This window comes from Odontomachus brunneus, unplaced genomic scaffold, assembly GCF_010583005.1.
Source record: "Odontomachus brunneus isolate Ranch 3 - 2012 unplaced genomic scaffold, Obru_v1 Obru_scaffold_122, whole genome shotgun sequence".
Classification (NCBI taxonomy): domain Eukaryota; kingdom Metazoa; phylum Arthropoda; class Insecta; order Hymenoptera; family Formicidae; genus Odontomachus; species Odontomachus brunneus.
In genome coordinates, this window is record NW_022639572.1 from 12,826 (window position 1) to 29,114 (window position 16,289).

The window sequence follows — 16,289 nt, forward strand, 5'->3', positions numbered from 1 at the left end:
CAATTGGAAAGCACCCTTTGTTACTCACTAAGGGTGCTTTCTAACTACGTACACTGTGTTACACAAAACCAGTTTATTGGTGGCATATTATCTTACAAGATATTTTACGGTGCTTTCTAATTACGTACATTGTGTTACACAAAACAGTTTATTGGTTGCATATTATCTTACAAGATATTTTAGATAATATGTGACCAATAAATTGGTTTTGTGTAACACAGTTGGTCTGTTCTTTCGCTCTGCACTGCTGCACTGGTGCAATAAGTTAGAGTGAGACAAATATATATTTGTCTCACTCTAACTTATTGCACCAGTGCAGCAGTGCAGAGCAAAAGAACAGACCTATAGTAACGTAGCTGGAAAGCACCCTTATTGGCTCCTGCACACAGGACGCGGTAATGCTTGCCGCACGGCAGAAGTCCGCGCGACAGCCAATCAATATTGTTTTTCCGTAAGAGCTAGAAGGTTATTACAGAAAGCAGCATATTGATTGGCTGTCGTGCGAATTTCCGCCGCGCGGCAAGCATTACCGCGTCCTGTGTGCAGGAGCCATTAGATAATATGTAACCAATAAACTGGTTTTGTGTAACACAGTAGCTGCGTTCCGAAATGCACTACCAGTACTGAAAATCTATAGTTTATGTTACGTATATTATAGAATTTTAGTACTGACAGTGAATTTCGAAACGCAGCTAGTGTAACGTAGCTGGAAAGCATCCTAAATGTGGAACAAAGATAGAATGATATTTGTATCGACTTGTGTCTCTTGTTGGAAAGCAACCAAAAGTGAGCAAATTCACTAGGCATTGTCCAATGAAGTTACATATATGCTAGTAAATTTGCTCACTTTTGTCATTTTCACTCCGATTTGAGATACACATTCGACCCCCTGAACGCAGCCTTGTGTGCGGAAGCCATTTCGGCGCTTATTTGCTAGAATCTGTTTGAATTTTACAAGTGGAACATTTGTAATACAAATCGTTGTTAATATTAAGTGTTTTGTATGTGTGTGTAACATTACTATTATTACTTCATTATGTATATCAAATCGATGGTGCTGGAAGGATTCAAATCGTACGGCAAAAGAATCGAAATAAACGGTTTCGATAAAGAATTTAACGCGATCACAGGATTTAATGGTAGTGGAAAATCGAATATTTTAGATGCAATATGCTTTGTTCTGGGTATTACAAATCTTGGTCAGGTATATTTTGTGTATTACATGTATTCTTTTAATAAAATAATATTGATTTAACTTTATCAAATAGTACTCCAACATAGCCTTATTTTTGTAATGTAACGTAGACGATATTTTTCTTAGATTATATTTAGTTATATTATGCTAATACTATAAAAAAAATTATCACTTAAAGCTGTTGGTGTGAAGTTTATAACATTTTATATGTAATATTTATTAATGTTCAAATTATTAATTTATCATATATAACAAATATGATTGCTCTATTTTAATACAGGTTCGTGCTACTTCTTTACAAGATTTAGTTTATAAATCGGGCCAAGCAGGAATAAAAAAAGCTAGTGTTACGATAACATTTGATAATCATGACAGAGAATCATCTCCTATGGGTTATGAACACCATGAAGAAATTGTTATTACAAGACAAGTAGTAATTGGTGGGAAGAATAAGTATATGATTAATGGGACAAATGTACAAAATAAACGTGTACAGGATTTATTTTGCTCTGTTCAATTGAATGTAAATAACCCACATTTCTTAATCATGCAAGGAAGAATAACGAAAGTATTAAATATGAAGCCAGTCGAAATCTTGTCTATGTTGGAAGAAGCAGCAGGTACAAAAATGTATGAAAAGAAGAAACAGTCTGCATTGATCACTATAGAAAAAAAGGATAAAAAATTAAAAGAAATAAACAATGTATGTTGTTGACACAGTTTGGTGTTTATATATTTCATATATGTTTCTTAATATTTAATTGTTATATATTGTTTAGATTTTGAAAGAAGAAATAGGTCCAAAATTAGATAAATTGAAGGAAGAGAGAATACAATATGTGGAATTTCAACGGATAGAAAGAGAACTTGAACACAGCAAAAGAATTTATCTTGCATGGAAATATGTTGCTGCTTTACGTAATAGTGAGGATGCAGAAGAAAATGTTGAGATTGTTCAAGATAAAATAGATTTAAAGCTGAAGGAGATAGCTGTTGGTGAACAAGAAATAAAAAATATTGAGGCAAAATATGCTGAATTATGGGAGAAAAAGAAAGCTGTATGATATTTCTATTATTATTATTATATTTCTATTATTTTTTCATAAATTTTCAATAGTAACAATTTAGTAGTAATAATTATGTAATCTTCTCAATAATTACATCAAAGACAATTTGAATAATATTTTGTTAGATTCACATTGTGTCAAAATAAATATTTGTAATTTCTAACAGGGAACAGGTGATAAATTAGAGTCATTAGAGCATGAACTGCAGGAATATGAAAAAAAACAGATTAAATTATCAGCTGAAGCTAATAGTAATAAGGAGAATATTAAAATAGTAATTAAAACAATGGAGCAAATAAAGATCAACATAGAAGATGATAAAAAAGCACTTACATTAAAGGAAAAAGTAATAGAGAAAGTGGGTAGTCTTTTTCAAGAATTGAAGGAAATGGATCAAAAGGATGCTGAAGCAGTGCTAGAAGCACAAGAGAAGTACCAGAAAATAAGTTCAGGTCTACTAGAGAGTGAAGATGGCGAAAATGCAACATTGGAGCAACAACTAATAAATGCCAAGCAGAGTATGATACAGGCGCAAACTGAGCTTAAACAATGTGAAATGACATTGAATCACAATAGGCAGCAGTTGAGTAGGAAACAAAAAGATATGCATAATACTGAAAATGAATACAAAAAGTATAATATGGATCTAGAGACAAAAGAAAATAAATTAAAAAATTTGGAAAATGAATTGAAAAAATTGAATTATACTGATAACCATGCGGGAGATCTGAAGAAGCAAAGACAAACCTTGATTGCTGATATAAGATCATTGCATGACAAAATTGATCAGTTTGAATCGAGACATCCTCAAACGAGATTTGAATATCAGAAGCCTGAACCTAATTTTAATATGAAATCTGTAAAAGGCACAGTGTGCAAGTTGTTTAATGTAAAAGATAAAATAAATGCTTATGCCTTAGAGGTTGCTGCAGGGGGAAAGGTAATATTACTCCATTTACATTTTTCTGAAATCTTTTTTTTTTGTTTCACAGATGTAATTATGTTGCAGCTTTATAATGTAATAGTAGATGCGGAAACCACAAGTAAGAAAATACTTCAACATGGAAAATTACAACAACGAGTTACATTTATCCCACTGAATCGAGTGGCCGGTAGACCTATGGATCGACAAACTATTGATTTAGCAGAAAGACTGGTTGGAAAAGAGAATGTTCAACCTGCCTTGTCTCTTATAGATTTTCCACAGGAAATTACATCAGCAATGACCTGGGTGTTTGGTCAAATATTTGTATGCAAAGACATGGAAAGTGCCAAGAAAATAGCATTTCATGAAAGAATCATGAAGAAGTGTGTTACTTTGGAAGGTGATCTTTTTGATCCAGCTGGTACCTTATCTGGTGGTGCTCGAGCGAAATCTGGCTCAATTATATTAAAATTGGAAGAACTGAAAGAAACACAGAATGAATTAAATAACAAAGAACGTCTTTTGAAAGATATGGATGCTACCTTATCAAATGTTGAAAAAACTACAGAACAATATACATCATTAAAGCAAAAATATGATTTGTTGACTTACGAGATTGGTATTGTGCGTCAAAGATTGCAGCAAACTACTTATCATAAGATCAAGGAAGAGGTACATATGTACATAAATAATTTTGCTTTAGTAGATACAACATAATCATAACATAAAAGAAAATCTTGACTATGTACATTCATTTATACTTATACGTTTATTTTCAGATGGATTCTTTGAATGCAGCTATTGAAGAACTTACGCAACGAATGATCACAGCAAAGAATTTAGAAAGAGATAGCACAAAACGTGCAAAAGATATAGAACTGAGATTGAAGGATGCAGTAAATATTCGAGAAAGACAATTAAAGGAGGTTGAAAATCAACTAAATATCTTAAAGAAAAAGGCAGAACAGAGTCATAAAGAATGGCAAAAGAGAGAACAAGAATCAGAGACGCTTGAATTAGAAATTAAAGAATTGAGAAAAACTATTGAAAGTGGTAATGAACAATTACTTCAAGCAGAGAAAGAAAGTAATATGTTTAAAGAAAAAGGGGAAATGTTTGAGGAACAATTGAAAGAAATTAAAAGTAAAGTTAAAGAATATCAAGATAATGTTAAGAAACAAAAGGATATTATTCATAAGCAAAATAGAGAGATGCAAAATTTATTGACAAAGAAAGAAGATCTCATTAAACAAAATAAAGAATCTGAGTTGGATATTAAAAAATTAAATCATGAAATTAACAATATTAAAAAATGCGTAGCGGATTGTAAGCGTAAGGTTTCAGAGTTCGCGGAAACATACGAATGGATTAATGAAGAAAAAGCTTATTTTGGAAATAAAGGTATGAAAAAATGCTTTAATTTTAGATTAAATGAATTTAATATAAAATTGATATAAACAATAAATGGTAAAATTTTTTGTTAAATGATTATAAAGAAGCTTGTCATATATTTGTTTATTTACTTTTTAGGAGGTATATATGATTTTGAAGTTAATAAACCAGAGGAAATAGGACCAAAAATACAACATTTGGAAGGAATACGTGAAAAGCTAAGTCGCAATATAAATACACGGTCCATTAGCCTTCTTGATAAAGAAGAGGAACAATATAATGACACTATGAAAAAGAAGAAAATAGTCGAAAATGATAAGATAAAAATTCTTGAAACCATTAAACATTTAGATGAGAAGAAAAAACAAATTTTGGTTAAAGCTTGGGAACAGGTATATAATATTTCATTGTAAGATAAAAACATGTACATTTACATGCTCATATGTGCAACGAGCAGTTCTCGAAATATTGAATCTGTATTTATATAAACTCACAGTTTCTGAAATTTATAAATTCCGTTTTTTTTCTTAGGTGAACAAAGACTTTGGTTCTATATTTGGAACTTTATTACCAGGAGCCAATGCTAAGTTAGAACCGCCGGTGAATGAAACAATAATGGATGGTCTGGAAGTGAAGGTTGGATTTTCGGGTGTTTGGAAAGAGTCATTAGGAGAATTATCCGGTGGTCAAAGATCACTAGTTGCTTTGTCACTAGTCTTAGCTATGCTTCTTTATAAGCCAGCTCCGTTGTACATTCTGGATGAAGTAGATGCTGCCTTAGATCTATCACATACGGAAAATATTGGTACAATGTTAAAACGACATTTTAAGTGTTCGCAATTTATAGTTGTGTCCTTAAAGGATGGAATGTTTAACAATGCTAATGTTTTGTTTACAACTAGATTTTTGGATGGTATGTCAACGATATGTAGAACTGAAAAAATACGATCTAAATAATTGTATCGCACACATATAAATGCATATATTTTCATGAGAGAATCCATATTTCCTTTATTTTTTTGTCAACTTGTGTAACTACTTTATATAGTATTAAGATACATTTTTAGTTTATATAAGTTCTAATATGATTTTGAATGTACAATAATAAATACACCTACATAATTATTAACAATTAAGCTGTATTTGTTAATTATCTAATGATAAATATTATATTTGAGAATTGACTATGCTGGACCAATCAATTTCTGCAAAGAACGGATGACGCTTTATTTCGTTTATCGTCAATCGCTCGTCTGGATGATATTTCAGAATCTGTAATAATATTGTAAACAATTTTTTAAATCTTTAAAGAATTTTTAAATAATAATAATTTTTTAATAATAATTTTTTTAATAATAATTTATACAAGTAAACTTACACCATGTAATAAAGTTCTCGCATTTTCAGATAATTTGTTAGGAATGCTAATTGCGGAATGTGAATGAAATAATCCAGGATGTTTAACAGCAAACCTCTGCAAAAACAAATGTTGAACGTTATTATTATTTATACTAATTGTTGGTGCAGTTGCAATTCCTATAATTATACATACAGTGCCGGTAAGTAACTCATACAAAATAATTCCAAAGCTCCAAATATCTGTGGCAGACGTGACGAGAATGGTCGGGGTAAAGGTCGCCGACTCTGGAGATGAATATGGGTACATCAGTTTTGACAATTCTATATTACGCTGAGGTACGATATAAGTGAGCTTTATGTGGCCCATATCGTCAATAAGAATATTGTCAGGTTTGAAATCGAAAATAAAGACACCCTGTTGATGGAGTGCTTCTAGGGTTGAAAGAATTTCAGCTGACCATGATCGAATTACAGCCTCAGGTACTTGCCAAAGCTCTTGGTCTTCATCAGCATTATTTTCTTTATACATATGCGGATATTGTGTTTCATAAATATTGTAGTAGTTATTTGATGTTGAATGGTTATTTACATTAATGGCACGATTGATGTTTAAAGTATTTGTCTCATTAGAGGTACGTCTAGTATCGTTATTTCTTTTAAGATCTGAATCTCGCGATAACTGAGTAATAATTTTTGCATTCAGCGGTGACATGTTCTCCGAATATTTCAATTCTTTGGATTTGTTTAATCGACTAGCGATAGAATTGCTTCTTCTTAATGTCGCACTTACGGATTGTAACAATTTTTGTGATTTTTCTAACAATTGTATAGTTGGTACCTCCATATTATAGATATCACTCTGTCCATCTGTTAAGCACACATTTTTATCCTGTGACTTATCATTTTCTATAGTTTTATCTGTTTTGCTTAATTTGTGAGTATTTTCGTTGCTATCAAGTTCATTGTTGACATGATTTGCACATGTGTGATTTGAATTCAAACTATTAGATGTTTTATAATGTAGTTTTATAAAATCCCATAATTTTCCACAACTGCAATGTAATGCAAATTATATAAGTAAACTTTGCACAAGTTACATGTACAATTATCATCTCATACCTTATATTTTGTAAGATCAGAAAAACAGTTGTCTCAGTTTCAACACATGCGTATAAATCTACCATGTATGGCACTTGTTTGCATAATACATAGTTATTTATGTTATCCTCGTGAACAGATTTTTCTATAGACTAAATATTATCTCAATTATTTTATTATAAAAAATATAGATATTATAGTCTAATTCTTATTAAGTGATATCAATTTATAATAAAATCAGAATTTATATATAAAAATAAATATATAGTCAAGATTTTTTACCTTTATGATTCTGTTACAATTTGCACGTATGTCTGTTGCAAGCATCACGGATTTCATGATTTTAAGTACTTTGTAGTATTGGAGCTCTGACACAGGTTTACTTACTAATGAGATATTGCAATTTAAGTGTCTATTAAATAACTGTTCAGCCTGTGTTAGATATTTTGATATTTTATCTTTTATACTCGCCGCTCTTGTACTGTCTGGATCTAACTGTACACCAGTTATAAGAGAGGATATCCCCAGTTTGTACTGTGTGAAAGCTTCTTTATATTCTGCTATAGATTCGTGCTTGAAGGCTGCACTCATATGACCAGCAGCTATTAAAATATATTGTGCAGAGTCTGCTTGTGTCATAGAACACATAGAATGAGTAGTGTTGCAATTTGAAAGAGTCTTAATAATATTGTTATTCAGACAGTCAAATCCTGACTCGTCCTGACTTAGTGTTACTCTGTTACTGTCAAGATTTGTATTTCTTATATGTGCATCACAGTCTTGATTAGTAGTATTTTGCTTATATTGCTTCACCATTTTATAGTTTTGTTCATCGTCCTTAATACTTGCATTCTGTAAATCAATGGTATTGTGAGATTCAATTATTCTTGGAGACACAGAAAATTCATTCTCATTTATACAAATATTTGACAGTGTAGAACATGTGTTCGTGAGAACGTTATGAGATGTTTTAGAAAGACATGGCACTTGAAAAGTACTTTGTGCTATGGTATCACTTGTGAGCACAGAATTATTTAAAGCAGCGATACGATCCTCTTCCGATGTATCAGAGCTTATGGAATGTGCACAATCACTATTGCAATTATCCACGTGATTAATTTCAAAAAATGTTATAAAAATATCACTGGAATATAAGTACGAGTATCGTCCTACAAATTCCAGAAATTTAAGGGCATATTTTCTTCTTTCTTCTACAACTTCAGCCTCAAATCTGCCGAAATATTTCGATTTGGGAAAAGTTGGGAAGCTTTCTTTTACTCCTAAACGCTTATGCAGATTACTGAGCTCTGAATGAAGCTTCTTAAAATCATTGTAACGCTTCCATACAGAGACCTTTGATATCTCTTCATGAGAAGAACTCAAGAACACCTGTAAAATATAGAAGATTTAATAATATCGGACTGATATTGTTGTACGATATAAATGATTAAAATTGAGAAAGCAATAACCAATATATTATGTCATGAAGCATAACATCATACCATAGAAGTGACTTTGTAAATTGTGAAGCCCTTTTTATGTCTTGCTGTTTCAGGAATTATAAAACGTCTAATCCATTTGTCTTTTGCGGGTGCCATTGCTTAATTTATACTGACTGATGAGATTCTTATTATTTTAACAATACTGAGATTCTTCGTCTGTCATAATTGTGTCAAATATAAGTGATTGTAAAATCATCTCTTTTTTGTGTTGATTTTTTCGTTTTATCGCACATATTATGCATATGGAACTGATATGCTGATGATACTTATTATTAATATTCTTGAGAGACATAAATTATTTTATATTGTAAGCACGTTTATGAGATTTATAATATATAATATCACATATTCAGATAATGTCACATAAAACTGTACTAGCTACTAATTGTCATCAACTGTCAGTGACAATCGGCCACTCTTTTTATATAATAAACAGTAACAAGAAGGGAATCAGGCTATAATTTCATGCACCGCACGAAAAATAACTTAGATAAGACGATTGGTTGTCGGATAGAGAATTTCTAGAAATTATCTGAGTCAGGGTGCTATTCACGTGTCGTACGACAAGCTTTTCGGATACGTTTATTGGTTGGCGAATAGAGTATTTCTAGGTTCGTCACCAATGAACGTATCCAAAAAGCTTGTACGACACGTGAAATATCAGCCTTATGGCTCCTGCACATAGAACGCGGTAATGCTTGCCGCGCGACGGAAGTCCGCGCGACAGCCAATCAATATGTTGTTTTCCGTAATAACCTTCTAGCTCTTACGGAAAAACAATATATTGATTGGCTGTCGTGCGGACTTCCACCGCGCGGTAAGCATTACCACATCCTATGTGCAGGAGCCATAATCATTCTCTGGACACGGAAGCAGTAGCGTCATCTACTTTGGGCGTGTTTATTTTGTGTTGGCTACCCTGCTCTCCATTAATTTTACAGTTTGCAGCTCCATTCTACTTCTTTGTTGTTCATCCTTGGTGAGAGAACGCGTTTAAAGATGGTTAGTCGATATGTAAAATAATAATCCACATTTATTTAAAACATCAACATTTAAAGTACTATGGTTATTTGATAAAAGCTTTGTGATTACTATGATTAAATCAATGAACTGTGGCTTTTTTATTCAATCCTTCTAACAAGAAATATTACGTAGCATAACCTATTATTCAATTTGCATCATGAAACACCGACAGTGTGATAATTGATAAATTACGAATTGGGTGGAAAATAAAAAATTGTATTCTATGCAGCGATTTTCTTTCAGATAAATTTAAACAATTAGTGTTATGATTAAGTTAATAATGCGTATATAGTATAATTTTCACTGATACCCAACATGTATAGTATGTACTTAACATCTGTATTTTTACCATTTTTTAGGCAAAAGTAAAGTGTTCTGAATTAAGAACCAAAGATAAAAAGGAGCTGCTTAAGCAGCTTGAGCAGTTGAAAACAGAATTGACTACTTTGAGGGTGGCTAAAGTGACTGGAGGAGCTGCTTCAAAATTATCCAAGATGTAAGTTCTTAATATCACCAATATCATAATTTATTGTTGCATTGTATCTTATGTAATGTTTATTAGTTTATAGATGTTATCTATTGTGATTAAACATATTTCAGTGTTTAAAATTAATTCTTAATTTAAAATATCTAAATTATATTAATGGAATGTTATTTTTTGTTATACTAGATAGTATCTAGATGTTATCTAGATAGTATTTCTAAACTAATTGTACATTATACAATATAAATTCTAATAAATTATAAAATTCTATAAATTATAATTTTTTTTTACAGTCGTGTTGTGAGGAAAGCTATCGCGCGTGTGTACATTATTATGCACCAGAAGCAGAAAGAAAATCTTCGCTTATTCTATAAGAACAAAAAGTACAAGCCCCTTGACTTAAGGCCCAAGAAAACCAGGGCTTTGCGCCGTGTTCTTACACCATACCAGGCTAGCAGGAAAACATTAAAGGAGATACGCAAGCGTTCTGCATTCCCACAGAGGAAGTATGCTTTGAAGGTGTAACATGTACATCTTTAATATGCAAAATAAAAATTTCCTAAAATATCAAGTGATTAATTATTAAAAGAAAAACATGATACTCTCATAAATTTAGAGAAGTTTTAAGCACCTAGGTATAATGGAAAAATTCAATCTGCAAAACTATTCAAGGCACTGTATATTTATAAAGTAATCCTTCTGACAAACTTTTTTCACGCTATCATTTTCAAGAAATTGATACACAAGTTTAGAAAAGATTTAAAAGTTTTTTTTTTATATACAGATATTACGGTCTATTGTATAAGCTAATATGTATGTATAATGTTACATAAATATGATATTTTATTATAACAAATGTTAAAATGAATTTATATTATTCACGATTATACGGTAATAAGCTTTCCTGAGCACCATGGACACGGATGGAAGTTAGGTTCAGTAATACATATATCTTTACAGTCTTTGATTTCTGTTAGAAGATCAAGGATCTGTGATGTCGTTTTATCTTCAATCAAATGTAATTCTGCATTCTCTTGCTCATTAATATCATCATCATTTGGGATTACAGGATTAATAACGTGTATATCTGTAAAGAATAATATATAAGTATATATCCATTATACTTATTTCTTTATTTTATATATAATGAAGGAAAAATTTTAGAAATTGTATATTGAAAAGTTTCATATGATGAGAGAGATACACACACACATACTTACCCTTATATAATTGAACACAAGATTCTGTAGGATGTTTTTTAAGCATTTCAGTAATCAATATTTTTAGCTTGTGTAATTGTTCTTGTTGCTGATGACATTGCTCCACTAATTGACGGAAAGTTTCTTCTCTCTCTTTCCATTTATTTCTTAGAATTTCTCTTTGTTTTTGATACAAAGTGATGTATTCTCCTATATAAATATACTTAGATAATCAGATATTCCAATTTTATAGATTATTAATTTATAGATTATTAATATTTATAACTTGTAAATGATTTAAAAAGAGTTTAACTGTATGTATATATACAACTGTATATATATACAACTGTATATATATATAACTGTATGTATATGTACATATTTTGATATATGCAAAATTTAATATAATGATTTTGTGCATATGTTTATATACACACACACACACACACACACACACACACACACATATATATATATATATATATGATATGATATGATATGATATATGATATGATATGATATGATATGATATGAATGTTAAGATAAGTTAATTAACAGACTATGTAAAATTAATTGTAAGATATAATCATGTATTACAATAATACCCAAGTTTGATTACTCTAGATAAGTTTGCAGTTAAAAATAGTACAGCTTACCTATAGTTTCGGTTTCACCTTGAAGTTGGAGGACCAAATGTTCCAGTTTTTGTTTTTCATCAGTTAATTCAGCGACTTTTTCCATTGCCTCTTTAAACTTTTTTTCTAATTTTGTAATAGGCCCAGAATCACCCAAAGTATTTTTATCTTCTGGCAGTGGTAAACTTTGCGTTGTTATTATATCATCACCATTTTCCATTATTCTTGTCATATATTGATCTCCATTAACATTTACAGATATTTTTGGCAAAACTGTCCCTTCTTGTACTTTCGCTTCTAATTTCTTTACGAGTTCTTCATTTTCCTTTTTTAATTCTTCTATAGAAATCTGTACATTTTTTAGATATAAGTTACAATTGTTACACAAAATTCCAATAATTAATGGCAATTAATTAATAACACGTCATGAATTATATCGTCGTTAAGCTTAAAAAATTATAGATTAAAAAATTATCAATTTATTTAAACAAGTTCGCAGAGTACCAAAGCATTTTGTAGTTCTTGTTGTAATGTATGAGCATGGTGAGACTGAGCTTGATAGTGTTGCATCTGATCTGTAATTTGAGCATTCTGTAATTTTTCTTTTTCTAATTCCATCAAACATGTTTCCTTCTCCTTTAATTTCTCTCTCAAATTATCCACATTTGTCTCAACAATATTCAATTTTGCATTTAATTTTCTGCCAATACTTCGTTCAGCTTGAAGCTGTTCTGTTAAATCTAACTTAGCATTACTCTGGAAAAAAATAATTATTATATATAATTCTATTAAAAAACTAAAGAGAGAGAGATACAAGTTTGTTTAATAACATAATAAAAACGAATTATTCAATATTATATCAATCAATGATCACATAGGTATGTATAACTTACAAGTGTAACAAAAGCATTTTCCATCTCAGTTAATTGTTGTTTCAACTGTTGGTTTTGTAAAACGGCCCTAGATGCACCAAGTTTTTCACTTTCTAGAGCTTGCACCAATTTTGTTGCATCCGCTTCATTATCTTTTGTATCTCGTAGTTCTTGCACTTCCCTCATTAACATTTCAATTTGCGAATCCTGAAAACGTTATATTATCGACAAATATTTCTTTCTATAAATTTTTAAGTTATTATTTACAATGAATAAGTTTACCTTTTCAGATAATGCAGCATGAAGTCTTTCTTGTTGCGAAGTTAACCCTTTAATATTTTTCATTAAGCTATTTACATCATCATTACGTTCTTGCAATGGTAGTAAAGCTTCATTTTTCTCTTTTTCATGTTGCAATTGTTGTTCTAAATCCGACAAACGTTGCACATAACTTTTCTCTCTATTTTCGAAATCATTGATTATTTTTCTCTCATTTTCAAGCTGTAATTATTCAATATATATATTATATATAATATATATTATTATATATAATTTAAAAATTCTACGAATTTTTTCTACAAATAAAAAATAATATAATAAATATTTTAATACTTCATTAAGCAGTTTTGCTTGTTGTGCATCCAATTGTCGCACATAATTCTGATACTGTCTGCTAGCTTCATCCTTTTCATTATTTACCAATTTTAAAGTCTCTCTCATTTGAGCCAACTGTTGCTCCAATACTGTTACAGCTTGATGCTGAGATTCTAATGTTTGTGATGTATCAGTTAACTATAATTAAATTATTTGTCAAATGCAGAATTTAATATTATAATCATTAATTATTGTATAGGATTATTGTATAGAATTAATTCGTATAGGATTACCTGTTGTATCCTCAATTCATTTAATGAAAGTAAGGCTGCTTTCTCTTGAAATTCCTGCTGCAAACTGATGAATTCAGTATTTTTTAAATTCAGCTTCTGTTTTAATTCTGACGTTTCTAATTCCATGTCTTCCTTTTCTTTTCTATAAATAAAATGACTCTTTTGTAATATTAATGCGTTATTTTATTATTATCATTATTTATTTCTTTTAACATCAAATAATTACAATATTATAATGTAATACTTATGTATAGTACCTGAGTTCGTAATACTTCTTTTCAAGGTCGTCATAGATTTGTTGTACTTGGTGAGCATTTTTTTGACTGTCATTAGAATTACTTCTGGTTTGGACCAATTCTTTTTCGAGTTCATTAATACGGAGTTGACTGTGTTTCAGTTTTCCACTCATTTCTTCTAATTCCTCTAAATATTACAAGATGCAATTATCACAATGTTGTGAGTGTGTGTTGAAATATTTATGAAATAAATTCTATACATTCACAGATATCTCTTTTATATGCATACTTATTAACCTGAATTTTGTTTTGCAGTTTTCTGACTTTGTGTCAAAGCTGCTGTCAGTTCTGCTTTTTCTGCTATTAAAATACCAGTAGTTTGTGCATGAACCTGTAATTGTTCCTTTAAAGGATTTACCTCACGGATAAGCCTAGCTTCAAATTCAGAATCTTTTGTAGCTAAAATTTCTTCTAACTCAGTCACTCTGCTATGCTATTTTATTTTAATAAAAAATAATATTAGTACATAATATAATATACAACAGAGTTGCAGTGAATTCAACTATACTCACGTAACAACTGATTCGAACGTGTAAATCATTTACAAGCTGTTTCTGTTCTTCCAGATAAGTATTTACAAATTGATAGCGACATTTTGCATCCAGGTTATCTAGAGTGGATTCATTATCATCTGTATCATCAGTTAATATATTAGCAACTTCTGAAGCCATTTCTAATAAATGTTCCTTCTGTACTGTTGATGGTCCATTAGATGGCGTAATATTTAATTTATATTTTCCATCATTTTCCTTAAACTGTAAATCAGCTTGAAGACATGGATGTGTGGCATTTTTATCACTACTTTCATATGTATTTTCTTCTGAACAATATTCTAAAACTGAGTTCTTTTCTGTTATTTGACTGTTATTTGTTGCTGTTTTAATTTCAGTTGTGTCTACTAAGTTATTAGTATCACTAACAGCATTGAATATACTTTCTTCTTTATATATAGCATTTATATCATCCATGTGCTTCTCAGAGTGTAAAAAATTTTCTGTGTGTTTTGTTTCATTCTGATTACAAGATTTATCCGTCTCTATGCTTTGGTAATTTGTTTGGCACTGTTAAAAAATTCTTTTATTTAGCATATCGTTGATATATCAAAATCTAGACTTTAATTATATCAATTATATCAATTATATTAATTATATCAATTATATTTTATGTGTGTGCGTATAGTAAATATAAATTAATATTACGATAGTTTTAAAATAAGTTCATTTTAACTTAGATTGTAACATATATAAAAAAAATTATTTATGTGTATTATCAAGTAATTACCCGTGATATAGATTCATCTACTACATCTGCATTTTGTGGTTTGTTTGAGGCCTCTTGTGCTTGCAATCTTTTTTGAAGTTGGAATTCTTTTAACTGCAATAAGAATCATATAAAGTGATAATTTTATTGATATAAATTCTATTTTAATTAAGATTTAAATTAAAATAGAAATATAAAAAATGAATTGTATATCACATTCTAATAATTCGCAAAAGTTATATATAAAATTTTTTAATATATTTATATATTAAACTAATATTTATTTATTATTTATTTTGCATCACATGATTACTCAGTTTGGATTATTAAAAGATTTAAAAAAAATTTGTGTCAATTTTGCATAATATAGATATTATTATCAAAGGACAACATTATATAAAAATCAACATTTAGTTAAAACATGTTTATTGCCGCATATTAGTTATTAGATAATTCGTACACTAATTATATTCAGATGCACAAGTGTTTTGCAAACTGTCAATGATGTCAAAATGTCAGTGTTACATTACCTTTTTCTTAGCAGCTAACAGTTTCTCTGTTTTACTTAGATTCATCGTGCGAGTTTTCGTTGCACAATACTCGTCAAGCGTTACGTCGTATGCAAAATTCTAGAAACACTTTACATCGTCAAAGATGGAAAATATTGTAAAGATAACGTCAAGTCAGCGGAGGCTATACCACACGTCTACGTGTAACCACATAATCGCACAACGTTTCAGCAGAGGAAGGCTGAGAGTAGCCACGATGCTTGAAATCGCACAACTGTTTAATACGCCATCTGCACTCATTTTTAAGTTCGAATTATTTCGCTACGCTCATTTTCTAGCCCTGTCGATAAAATCTCCGTTTGGTGTGTGTCCATGCTATGCCCATAATTATCGGCAGTACCAGAGAAAATGGGCGTAGCGAAATAGTTCTAATTTAAAGATGGATGTATAGATGACGCAAATAGTTGTGCAAACTAGAATGTAACTCTAGTGCAAATTATATTAGACGAAACGCTGTTGCCGCGCTCTCGGTCTTTTTTTTTGTGATATAATAATAACAGTGCCGACTTTCAAGTGATAAATAAAT

General features: G+C 30.3%; 4 protein-coding genes across 4 annotated transcripts; 2 read left to right on the forward strand and 2 right to left on the reverse strand.

Moving 5' to 3' along the window:
* The first annotated feature begins 877 nt into the window (after window positions 1–877).
* On the forward strand, window positions 878–5,708 carry LOC116849634 (structural maintenance of chromosomes protein 2). Its single transcript, XM_032826975.1, has 8 exons — window positions 878–1,204; window positions 1,476–1,898; window positions 1,975–2,253; window positions 2,429–3,202; window positions 3,272–3,859; window positions 3,967–4,588; window positions 4,718–4,971; window positions 5,111–5,708. Exons 1-8 carry the CDS (start codon window positions 1,037–1,039, stop codon window positions 5,534–5,536), a joined length of 3,534 nt encoding a protein of 1,177 aa, XP_032682866.1. The 5' UTR covers window positions 878–1,036; the 3' UTR covers window positions 5,537–5,708.
* On the reverse strand, window positions 5,565–8,999 carry LOC116849636 (ribosomal protein S6 kinase delta-1). The gene is made up of 6 exons (XM_032826977.1): window positions 8,539–8,999; window positions 7,319–8,425; window positions 7,058–7,188; window positions 6,132–6,990; window positions 5,958–6,053; window positions 5,565–5,851 (listed from the first exon to the last, which is right to left on the reverse strand). The coding sequence occupies exons 1-6, from the start codon at window positions 8,632–8,634 to the stop codon at window positions 5,747–5,749; spliced, it is 2,394 nt and encodes a 797-aa protein (XP_032682868.1). The 5' UTR covers window positions 8,635–8,999; the 3' UTR covers window positions 5,565–5,746.
* Window positions 9,000–9,390: 391 nt separating this feature from the next.
* LOC116849641 (60S ribosomal protein L35) lies at window positions 9,391–10,612 on the forward strand. The gene is made up of 3 exons (XM_032826985.1): window positions 9,391–9,540; window positions 9,921–10,057; window positions 10,339–10,612. Exons 1-3 carry the CDS (start codon window positions 9,538–9,540, stop codon window positions 10,568–10,570), a joined length of 372 nt encoding a protein of 123 aa, XP_032682876.1. The 5' UTR covers window positions 9,391–9,537; the 3' UTR covers window positions 10,571–10,612.
* Window positions 10,613–10,792: 180 nt separating this feature from the next.
* Window positions 10,793–15,948, reverse strand: LOC116849635 (golgin subfamily A member 2-like). The gene is made up of 13 exons (XM_032826976.1): window positions 15,725–15,948; window positions 15,216–15,308; window positions 14,447–14,995; window positions 14,172–14,367; window positions 13,896–14,061; window positions 13,639–13,780; window positions 13,364–13,543; window positions 13,034–13,252; window positions 12,773–12,958; window positions 12,384–12,635; window positions 11,901–12,228; window positions 11,266–11,454; window positions 10,793–11,132 (listed from the first exon to the last, which is right to left on the reverse strand). The coding sequence occupies exons 1-13, from the start codon at window positions 15,767–15,769 to the stop codon at window positions 10,930–10,932; spliced, it is 2,748 nt and encodes a 915-aa protein (XP_032682867.1). The 5' UTR covers window positions 15,770–15,948; the 3' UTR covers window positions 10,793–10,929.
* Window positions 15,949–16,289: the final 341 nt, after the last annotated feature.

What these genes read in the sequence shown, in the direction of transcription:
- LOC116849641 (XM_032826985.1), top strand. An exon ending in GCTTCAAAATTATCCAAGAT is followed by an intron (nt 10,058 to 10,338) that starts GTAAGTTCTTAA and finishes TTTTTTTTACAG; the next exon opens with TCGTGTTGTGAGGAAAGCTA.
- LOC116849634 (XM_032826975.1), top strand. Translation starts at nt 1,037, where the DNA reads ATGTATATCAAATCGATGGTGCTGGAAGGATTCAAATCGTACGGCAAA. An exon ending in GTATTACAAATCTTGGTCAG is followed by an intron (nt 1,205 to 1,475) that starts GTATATTTTGTG and finishes ATTTTAATACAG; the next exon opens with GTTCGTGCTACTTCTTTACA. An exon ending in AGGTTGCTGCAGGGGGAAAG is followed by an intron (nt 3,203 to 3,271) that starts GTAATATTACTC and finishes ATTATGTTGCAG; the next exon opens with CTTTATAATGTAATAGTAGA.
- LOC116849636 (XM_032826977.1), bottom strand. Translation starts at nt 8,634, where the DNA reads ATGGCACCCGCAAAAGACAAATGGATTAGACGTTTTATAATTCCTGAA. An exon ending in TTTACAAAGTCACTTCTATG is followed by an intron (nt 8,426 to 8,538) that starts GTATGATGTTAT and finishes TATATTTTACAG; the next exon opens with GTGTTCTTGAGTTCTTCTCA. An exon ending in CGAGAACTTTATTACATGGT is followed by an intron (nt 5,852 to 5,957) that starts GTAAGTTTACTT and finishes ATATTATTACAG; the next exon opens with ATTCTGAAATATCATCCAGA.
- LOC116849635 (XM_032826976.1), bottom strand. Translation starts at nt 15,769, where the DNA reads ATGAATCTAAGTAAAACAGAGAAACTGTTAGCTGCTAAGAAAAAG. An exon ending in AACTGCAAAACAAAATTCAG is followed by an intron (nt 14,062 to 14,171) that starts GTTAATAAGTAT and finishes TGTAATATTTAG; the next exon opens with AGGAATTAGAAGAAATGAGT. An exon ending in ATGAATTGAGGATACAACAG is followed by an intron (nt 13,544 to 13,638) that starts GTAATCCTATAC and finishes ATTTAATTATAG; the next exon opens with TTAACTGATACATCACAAAC.